Here is a 10,922-nt window from a genome sequence, read left to right on the forward strand (position 1 = left end):
ACCAAGCTCGAGCTCAGATGCACGATTTACGCGTCGTTTCGAACGGATCTCGCTCCTTCGAGAGGGAAGGAGAAGGATTGATGTACGCGAATCCGTACACGCGAGATAGGGAATTACGGCGCGATACCATCTACACGGATTTCGGCCGGCATCAATTCGGCATTACAGCTCGCGAAACGCGCGACACAACCTCGAAAACCGCGCGCCACGCCACCGTGCGATTTTCACCGCGCGAGACACGACCGCGATTCCGTGGTCACCCCGTGCCCCGCCGCCGTATATATCACCGCGACACCATCGAATTAGAATTACCTGAAATTATCCCCTCTCCGCCTATCGCGGTTGTCGTTATGCCCCGCCAAACAACCCTTCGTGTATATATATATATATGTGTGTGTGTATCCCCTTTTTCGATTCTGTTTCACTTATTGATTCCGGAACGGGCAAATCCGTTGGTAATTCCGAAAAATTCCGGCCTGGATTACAACCAATCTTTCCAAATCCACCGCCAATTCGCGCGGGGAGCCCCAGCTCCGGGATCAATTAAATCGCGCCAACGCCGCTTCGACGCGTGAAAAAAAAGAGGACGGGAATATCGGCAAATATTACGCGCCGCACGGAAATGCCGGACGCAAAACACGCAATCGAGCGTGGAAAAACAAGCGAAGAAAAAAGAACCGATTCATCATCGCTGCTTGGCGATCGCGTTCTCTCTACGAGTCAGTGTTATTCGGTTGGGCTCGATAGGAAGGAACAGGTGGTAAAAATGCGGCTTAGGCATTGGCCGTGAGTTAACGAGGGGGAGGGGGCTTAATTAACGAGGACCGCGTTACACCAATATGGTGGCCGGTTAGATTACCATAATTTTAGGGACGATCGGGGGATGGATGGACGTTAAGAGACACCGTTACACGCTTGATCGGGCGTACTTAACGCGGAGCCGGGGGATTAAATGTCCCGGCTAAGTCCCACGTTTGGACGATTCCTCGGACGACAACCTTGCCCGCCCAATTTTTCGAGAAACGATCCTTTATACGCGATAAAATTACCAAGCGTTTCGCCAAAGGACCCGTTCCCACGCGCGTACATCGACACGAGTCTCGACGAAATTTCGTTTCGCGAGATCGAAATCTATCGTTCAAACGAAAAGAAAGATCTGTCGGGACGAGCCGCGAAGTGGTTCTTCTTAAAATCGATGGAGGAAATAAAGAAACACCTGCGCGCGCCTCGGAGAAAAAGTCGATTTATCTCTCTCTCTCTTTCTCGAGGCGAATAATAATCGCGTTTTGTAAATTTTTCAAAAATATAATTGTTGAAGAAATCGGAAATAGGAAAGGGCGACAAAGAGAAATTTAAAATCTCAGGAGCAGGCATAGAAAAATATTTCCTTCCACCGATCTTTTTGATATTTGCGGGACACGCCACAGACCCACGCACCCCAACGAGGCCATTTCTATGGGAGAATTCGCGTGTGTACCATGCCGGTGCACGGTGCCACGCGACCCAAAGGGTGTTCCAGGTTCGCAGGTAAGCGTGAGAGAGGGAGGGAGGGAGAACGGGAGTGGAAAGGGGGAAGAGAGAAGGTTTACCACCCTAGGGGCCCTCGACCCTAATGGTGGAGGGGGTACGCGCACCACTACCAGAGGGAGGAAGAATAGGAGACCAGCGGAGAAAGATGAAAAAAATGTGAAAAAGAACTCAGGTAGACACTGGTGCTCAACCAGCCAACGTTTTCGTTCGAATCGATCCTTTCTATCTAATGTATACGCATTGTCTCGCGACGCGAGTCGATTCGCTCGACCCGTCCAAGATGCAGGACTTTGTTGAACCTTGAGACGAGGTCGCGCAAGAAGCGTGTAACGATCGATGCATTTATTCGCATGCCACGGAACAGACACTCGTGATCGAGGAAAACATACGCTCCTCTCTTCTCCCCGATCATGGTCGAGTAGCGTTACTTCTTCTAGACGTGGATCGGATTCCGTTCTCCCATTCGGGGAGAGTGGAGCGAAACGGCGGTATCTCGGTCGGGAACCGTTACTTACTTTCTGGAATGAGAGATAGCAGGAGCGGTGGAGAGGAAAATAAAAAAAATGGGAGGCCGGGCCTGGCACGTATCAACGCGAAAACTCGGATCGACCGCGAGACGAGGCGCGAGCACGATTCGCAAGAAGGTCGGTTGGGAGCGCGAGCTTCCCTGGGAGGAACGAAGGAAGAGGAGGGGGAGAGAAAGGGTAAAAAAGGAGGAGGAGAGCATCCGTTGCGGCATTTGGAAGTAAACGGAACAGCGAAGGTGTATTTCGTGGCGGAGAGGACTGGCTGCCACGCGACCATGGCCCCGTGGTGGGGGTGCAACGGGCCCCGCGGGACCAAGAGGGCTACGGGCAAAAGGGACCGAGTCGAAGCGGTGAGACGAAGCGAGGAGGAGAGAGAGAGAGGGAGAGGGAAGGAGGGGAATATAGCAGCGGCAGCAGCAGCGGCAGCTGTCGCTGTCAGTGCCCCCCTTCGTGTTACCCTAGAAGGGGCCCACCGGAGGACAGTGGCGCAGGCCACGGGGGCTCCAGTGGCTCTCAAATTTTCTTTCTTTCCACTTGCGGAAAGAGGGATCCCTCGAAATATCGGAGGGGAAAGGCAGAGATCGATAGAGAGAGGAGAGAAAACGTTCCAGAAATGGATTATCCGACGGGGAGTATCCTTTTGGGAGGGCTCGTTTTGCTCCGTCTTCGTTGGAACGAGTCCAACTCGGTGTCTCAGCGACCAACGATAAACGCGAGCAACGTTCCCCGCGAATTTTAGCTGTAACGACACTCGAGGCATCTTTAGAGCTTTGCTGCCTGCCGAATGCCAAAAGCCTTCCAACTTTCGCGCTCCTTCGAACTGGAGAGAGAGAGAGAGAGAGAAGAGGAGCTAAAACCAAAAGGAGCAGCAGACGGAGGATGAGTCAAGGAACCGGAACAAAGGGAAGCGAAGTAGCAAAACGCGATTCCGCGAGGAGAGCGCGCCTCGCGAGACAAAACGAAATGGAATAAAATTTGTGGAAAAGAAAAAGCAAAGCGCGTGTGCGCGCTCCCGTGCCGTCCACCGGCACGTGGCGTACACGTGCTCCGGTTTTGCGCCCCGTCTCTCTTCCTCTCGTTCCCGTTCGCACGGCTAGGTTAACGCGGCTTTTCATTCACGGAGGTTCACGCGAAAGCAGCGTGGCGCAAGAGGACCACCGGGAGGGCTAAGGTTCTCGTGGATCGCCTCGGGTCGCGATCAACAGGTGAGAGGCTGCCGCCGCCATTTTCGCCTCTCCAGCGTTTCACCAGCACGCGTTCTCGCGCGCGTCCACGTCCACGCTTCTCCTTCCTCCTCCCGACGTTCGATCGGGGAAAAGCGAAGAGGCGGCTCTGGAGATGCGTTATTTCCTCGAGAGAGAGAGACTGCCCCTCGCCCCTTTCCCCAGAGAAGGAGGTGGAAGGACGAGAGGATAGGAAATTGGTGGACGGTGCGAGATAGGTCGGAATCTCTCGGCACGACGTTGGAGATTCGACGGAATTCCAGATGGGTGGAGAGGCGGGCCATTGAACGCGTTGGAAAGTAACGGCGAGGAGTCGAGGACAGTGGCACCTGCCAAAAAATCAGAGCCCCCTTTTCTGGCTGGCGCCAGAAGCCGAATGCACATTTGTTCGAACCCCGGTGTCGCGTGTACGCGTATATACACGTGGGCCAAACTTAACGAAATCTGGCCAGATGTCTATTCCGAACGTGATACAGGTCGGCACCGGTACAGACCCGACACGAGCACTTGTGTACACCAGAGTCCACGGTAGCCGGCTTTCCGTCGATTACCGACGTATATACATCCACGATTCGTTACAGGTGGGCCGCGCCTCTCTTTTCCCCTCCGCTCTGTAATCCTTCCTCGCTTATCGATTTAACTCGAAAAACCTTCTCTCCACGCCGATGAGGCGAGGGAATAGAATCCAATATCCTTGCCGAAGATCAAAAAGAAAGAAAAAACTCTGAGAGATGTTGAGTTGATCGGGCGAGAAGGGAATGACAAGTATGCAATTCTTTCTTTATCCAGTTACCTTTTTCGGTAACCCAATTCTCGCGATGGCTAATGGAGTTTTGCTCTTGCCCGTGGTGAGTTTACCGAGAGCGGTGGAGAGGGGGGAGGCCGCAAGGAGACGCGAAATTGTCGGCCGTGGCGGGGAAAAACGGGGAGGGAGAGAGTGGGAAGGAAAATGGAAGAGAAGCGGAGAGTTTCGGGACGACGGTGTTTCACGGTGTGGCAAATTCATATCGACCATAACGGGAGCGCGGCGAATGGCGGCGAATGTTCGGTAACGAGGGACTTGCATTAGTCAGGAATTCGAGTCGCCCGTTTCCGCCAACCTCTCCTTCCCGTTGCGTCTAGGCCGCTCGCCGAGCGCGCTAATCCAGTCTTCGATAATCCAATACCAGTTTCCGAAGGATTTCGTAAGAAAACGTGAATCGATTCCGAAGATCGCTTGTGCAACTCGACGATGACCTTAGACGCGGTCGAAAAAAAAAAAATAAACGGGAAAAATATAAACGCATATTGAATTCGCGCTCGTATTCCACGAGTGGACTAACATCACACAAAGCGTACAATTACATACGAACATATCATTAGGCATTTTATCGTTAAAAGAATTTTTATTCCTCTCCCAGTTGAAAGATAACGAGGATCGTAATAGCTGAGTAACAGCATCTACGCATTTCGCAGAGAGAGAGAGAGAGAGAGAGAGAGGATCCGCCTGTTTCGAGACGCAATAGAGAGGCGCAATCGAAAAAATCGCGAGGAACTGAAAAGTCGTCCGGAACGATTACGAATTTTTCATCGCAAATAATAAAGTTGGAGATAACACGGCTCGAGATCTCCGCGTGACCTATCGACACTGGCGTAGCACGAGCACGAATGGAACGGAACGGAACGGAACGGGACGGGACGGGAAGGAAAGGGAACGAGGAGGAACGGAGGACGGTGTTCCACGGAGACGAGGAAAAAACGATCGTGATGCTCAGTGGGAGGATGCTCGTTGGCGGAGAAAGGGATTCGAGTTGGGGCGTCGAGGGATGAGGGGTCGAGGCCGGGAGGGGTGGAAGCAGATGCTCATCGGGCCCCTCCTGTAAATGTAGATTATGCTCATCCTTGATTTGTGTGCGCGCGCGCCCCTACGTGAAATGCACCAATCGGCCTTTCCTAAGAACAGGATCGCAGGAAGCTCGTCCAGCCGGAATCGTTGTAAACTTTTTCCCCGTTTACTTTTTCCGAAAAACGATCAAATCGCGCATCTTTTCCGCGTGATTCGTTCCCAACGAATTGTTTAAACCGAACGATTCCTACTTAGATTAGACGAAATTCCAGGTGTTGGAGTCACATTTCGAAGTTACGTTCTCGTTGCGAAACCATCCGCTCGGTATATATCTTACATTGAAGATTTTACGCGAGCTATTGCGATACCAAAGTCGTGTGCGAGGCGCGTGTGCGACCAATAAGCAAGGCGAGAGAAAAGAGGAAAGAGTGAAAGAGAGAGCGAAGGAGAAGGCGGTAGGAAGACGGGAATGAAATAGTGGGAGTGAGAAAGAGAGGAAAAGAGAAAGAGAGAGAGAGAGAGCAAGAGGCAGGTGCATCACGGTGACACTCCCTCGATAATTCACCTGAGAGAGAGAGAAATAGATACAGAGAGAGATTGCGCGAAGGAGAGAGAGAGAGAGAGAAGCAAGAAGTAAGAAGGGAAAAAGAGAGAAATTGAAGGGACCGAGAGATGGAAAAAGAAAGAAAGAAAGAGAGCTAAGTCACGAGTGTTGTGTCTGGAGCTCGTTTATGGTTGTTCGTTCAAACTCTCGCTCCGGGGAACGAGAGAGTTTCAGAAATGGCGCTCTTGAGTCAGATCGAATCAGCTGCGTTTTCCTGCGAGAAGGTTCATACTTCTCGTAATACCTGGCAGTCGCGCGGATTCATCGCAATCGTTTACGATCAAAAAATTAGACGAATATTTCCTCGTCGAGGAACATGAAATCGAACGTTTATATCTTCTCTTTTTTTTTTCTTTCTTTCTTTCTCGCGTCTCGTCGATCGACGAAGAATAATCGATACCAAGTATTCGCTCTTGGATAAACGCGTCGTAGACGGTAAACGTTTTATCGTATCCACCGTTTCCCGAAACAAACTCCGCTTCAGGTAAATTTACTCGTGAGTCACTGTCTGATAATTTTAGATCGAATCGACCATTAAAATTTACGCTCCTGTTTCCGCCGCATTACGTGCAATTTTGAACCGTTTTTCCGTCTTGACGTCGCGCGAAAAACTTTGGAGCACAACAACTCGTTCCATTAACGGATAAGCGTCGAAACGTCGACGTATAAACGTTTCTTCCAAATGGAAGGAAATATCCGTGGAATGTACGCCGAGGTTTTCGCCTATTTTTAGATACCCTTGCACTTGAACGATGCGCCCTGACCCTTCGGATATTGAACAATGAACGAGGACGTGGTACTCGTGCTCCGAATCAAATTGCTCGATTCGAAGAAACGCCAGTCATCCTCTGTGCGTCGACTCGTATACAATGTTTCCGCTCAAAGTGGCAATCGTTGAAATTAACAGGGGCGAAACGAGCGAAGAATTAACTGGATTGTTGGCAATTGGCGGCCGCCTCGACAGAACAATTGACGCTTAACGAACCTGACACCGCGTGCGCTTAAACATCGGAATATAAATGAGTAAGACGACGATCGATCCCAAACAATCGACTCGATATTTTCGAAATTGCTCGGACCGCACTTCAAACATCGTGTCAAACTCGATACGCCGCCCGACCAACGAATCGTATATCTAATCTCCGATTAAACACGAGCTCGTTGCGTGTGTCGACATATCAATCTAACGCGACTCGTCTAATGAGAAAGAAAAAAACGTTTAATTCGGTTGATCGAGTTTGTTATACTACTTTGATGACACGAAACATTTCCTATCGACTAGGGAGAACATTTCGTCGAGGCAACCATGCACCTCCAGCGTTTTCCAAACAGCATCCGCAAGCTAAGCAAACATCCGAGACACGGTCGACCAACTATCCCGAGGGACAAGCAAACAGTTGACTTTACAATTCCCTTTGACCAACAATTTTCGAATGATTTCGCTCGCATCAAGGCTAAACGACACTGTTATCCTTATTAAACTTATCTCTAATAAATCAAAGCTCAACAATACCAAAATTACGATGTTAGATAATATCGGTTTTTCTTTTCGAAAACAGATAACAATATTCGATCACGAGCGTACTCGTAAAAAGACAACACGTGCTGAAATTGACGTTGCATTGTCGCGATAAAAATGAGAACCCCTTTAACCACAATTCGTGCAACGGTCACGACGCAAAGACTCCGCGAAAGAAACTGTTTCTTTCTCAGGCAGGTGTATGAAAAGAGAAAAATAAAAAAAAAAAAAAAACATACTAGTCCCTATCCACGACAGACTTTCCAAAGCTGTTTGCCGAAGAAAAGATTTCGATTTATAGTTCCTTACATTACGTCCGAACGATTAACCTCTAACGATTTCAACGGCATTGTGAGAAGGACACGTGGTACATTATTGGGGGCTCGCCCAATCATAGGTCAACTTTTGAAATTGAAATGGAACGATAAATGTCGTTGTATGAAATAAATAATAATCATCCGATGATCCTAACATCACTGTTTTAACATCACAGATGTATCGCAAATATCTCACAACAATATTCGTATCGACTGAACGTTGTTGCACATGACAGCGGATGAAAGAGCGACTGAGACAGAGTCTCTGATGTCTAGGTTATGTCGACGATATTCCTCGACTTTAGCCATATGAATAACATTTTATTGTATACAAATATAAATGAACGAAAAGAGGATAATAACAATACAAATGAAGAAACACAACGAAGAACAGATCTCTCTCGAGGATTAGTTCACTACGACGGGGCAGCACTGTCCAAAGCACTGACAAGCAAACCAAAACACAGAACGGAGCGACTCAGCCGAGAGAATCGTCCGGCACGGATCCTTGACGTAATCGGGATTTCAATCGACCAAAACACAACACTCCAATTTACCTAATCCTTCGAGGAATAATTCGTTGACACAAGAAAACCAGTAAAGCGATGCTTGTTGGATTTAATACATAGTGCTTTCGCAGAAGACACTAGACACAAGAGACTCCACCGTTCTATTTTCACACGGCACACGCACAGCACAAGATTTCCGCGATTTTGACTCGAAAGAGTATTTGTTTTGTAACTGACGGCACTCACCAGGATGTTTATTGGCGATCTTATTGAAGCAGTTTTGAAAGACCTCGTAGAGATGCATCGGCTCGTCGTCGCTGGCCGCCATGTTTTCACGAGACGAGAAAACGAGTGGATATCCGTGGTTGAGGCGAGTGGGCACGGTTTCGCGGTGTGGCCGCGCGTGGAGCCACCCTCCTCCAGAAACGGTCACGCACACTACTGAACCACGCCGCCTCACCGATGCGGCTCTTATAGTCCATCAGTGGCGCCACTCTTCCTTACGTTGTCGCTACGCGGCTACTTTGAATATCATATTTTCCTCATTCGATACCTTCGCAAAAATGTATTTATCGTTAGATCAAATGGATGAGAAAAATTGCTATTATTATTTTATTAACTTGATTCAATAATTAGTTCTTTTCATTTATAATTATAACAATAAGTAAGATTTATTTCTAATAAAAAAATAAACATTTTTAATTATAAATTTAAAAATTATGATCCATAAAAATCTAAGGAATTCGGGCATTTTGTTACAGTGAAGATTTTTATTCATATGTTGCGAGTACATAACAGATTTGACGTATGAAACGAATAATTAAATTTATTATTATTGTTGTTGTTGTTATTATTATTCTATATTTCTTTGTATTTTCACGTTTCGATATAATGATATTTGCATATTTATATACATAAATTTCTTTCTATTTTGCATTGTTAATCGATATTGAAAATCCTGATATATACAATAAATAAAATAAATTTTAATGTCATGATTATAGATGCGCGTACTTCTTACGAGCTAAGAGAGATTCGATAATAAAATCGCGTAATTTTCGACGTATCGAATTTTAGAAACGTCATGTTCTATTTTTAAACTCCAGCAAAATCGGAATTTTGTGGAATCGGATGAGATATGTCCTCGTAATCCTGTCGACCAAAGCCTAAAATAGAAAAACGTTTATGAACGTTTGTCCCCACCCCCACTAAAAATTATAAATCATATGTACAAAAAACGATAAAACAACATAAAACATTTCAAGATGATTGTATATAAAATTCGTGCATCACAAACGATCTATCCTTCTCGTGACAAGCATTATGATGAAAAATAAATATTCCTACATCAATAATTTAAAACAATTATGCGATCTGATATGCATACTTGAAAAATGATTTCATGCACCTACTTAAAGCATAATTTTGATGAAGCAATGCAGGCCTACAAAACATCTGTATCCAATGTATTACTGACCCATTGCAGGATTTGTAGTGAACATTGTGGCTAAACATCCACCTCTTGCTTGGCCTATTCGTAGAAGATATATGCTTGTGATGATGCGAGCAATCATGTTTAAGATCATAATCGCTGCACTAAACTTCTCAGATGCATCTACAAGTTTGTGCGATCAGATAGATACATCTTCTGCATAGGAAGGTTAATCGACAATATAATTTAGAAAATTTTAGGTTAGTTTTCAATTCAATAGTAGATAGCACTAACTTACACGTTGTTGGAAAATAGACTGCTAATGTTACTACATCAAAAAATATGGAAAGTACATTTATAAAAAGTGCCTAAAATATATAATTCTATTACAAAACTAACACAACACAATTAAATTAAAATTATATATAGAACATATTTCAATAACCAAGTGCTTACAAATTGTAGAGGTTCATCTGATTCAATATTATGAATAGCCCACAATAAGCAGACGAAGAAAAGGAAATTGTAAAACATTACAGATTTTGGACACCATTGTCCCTGAATGCCCCTAAAAATTTATTGTTTAACTATATAATACAAATATGACATTCCATACAAGAATGATTTACAATATGTACTTCTAAAATTATGCAGACTAATATACAATAAACAAAAAATTTATTCTTACCATGTTACTAGGACTAAATGAATTGCAAATATCACCTGAAAAAATCCGACAAGATCATAAAAAATGATCTTAAAATGCAAAGTAAGTGGATTTTTAAGCAATGATATTTCGAAAATATATTTGCAATATTGCAAAAATTGTCTTGATACGAGGAATTTGTCAAACAAATTATTCTTTCATTGCCGTGCCCTTGTATAATTATATTTTATTCATTGGGAAACATGCATAGTCGAATAAACTACGCAAAAGCCTTATTGAAATATAATTATTATTTTAGAGAATTATCCGATATCTGTTCTTATAATTGGACATTGAAATATTTGATAGAAATATTCACCATGGAATCGCGAGAGCCAAAAGCGATAAGCAAAAGGAAGATATAAATATATATGACGTGCAAAGAATTATATTTTAAATAAAAAAAAAGCAAATAAGTCTAGAATAGAATATTCTAAGAAAATAACGAAGGTCCAATGAAATTTACCTTTAAGGGATAATGGGATATACTAGACATATCCGGCATTTTTTAACCTTCGAAATTTTTTTCAAACTTGACCTGTAATTATTTCGACTTCTTTGCTTTTACGATAATTATTGTTAATTATTTGTTAATCAAAACACGCCTAATGATTCACAAATATGTATCAAAATATATTTTTTAAACTTTTTCCTTGGCTCAAACGTTTCATCAATACAACACAAAACGAATACTGCGTATAATACGTCTATAATGACGTTTATGAAAAGT

The 10,922-nt window shown here is 44.8% G+C and overlaps 2 protein-coding genes across 15 annotated transcripts in view; both read right to left on the minus strand.

Annotated features, from left to right (window-relative positions):
* The window catches only part of LOC114577809 (protein daughterless), a 78,529-nt gene extending 67,616 nt beyond the window's left edge, over positions 1-10,913 (minus strand). For 10 of the 14 annotated variants that reach the window (XM_062084944.1, XM_062084953.1, XM_062084943.1 and 7 more), the window contains exons 1-2: positions 10,659-10,912; positions 8,301-8,607 (exon numbers count right to left, since the gene is read on the minus strand). In XM_062084944.1, the coding sequence (XP_061940928.1) occupies positions 8,301-8,382 (82 nt within the window). In that variant the 5' untranslated portion in view covers positions 8,383-8,607; positions 10,659-10,912. Of the gene's footprint in view, positions 1-8,102; positions 8,121-8,300; positions 8,608-10,658 lie in introns of those variants that run through there. The other 4 variants (XM_062084940.1, XM_062084937.1, XM_062084952.1 and 1 more) reach the window with 3 other exon arrangements.
* On the minus strand, positions 9,150-10,697 carry LOC107999834 (uncharacterized). Its single transcript, XM_062085132.1, has 7 exons — positions 10,659-10,697; positions 10,175-10,209; positions 9,943-10,054; positions 9,877-9,880; positions 9,785-9,814; positions 9,532-9,669; positions 9,150-9,220 (listed from the first exon to the last, which is right to left on the minus strand). Exons 1-7 carry the CDS (start codon positions 10,695-10,697, stop codon positions 9,150-9,152), a joined length of 429 nt encoding a protein of 142 aa, XP_061941116.1.
* Positions 10,914-10,922: the final 9 nt, after the last annotated feature.

Source organism: Apis cerana, linkage group LG14, assembly GCF_029169275.1.
Source record: "Apis cerana isolate GH-2021 linkage group LG14, AcerK_1.0, whole genome shotgun sequence".
NCBI classification, from domain to species: Eukaryota; Metazoa; Arthropoda; class Insecta; order Hymenoptera; family Apidae; genus Apis; species Apis cerana.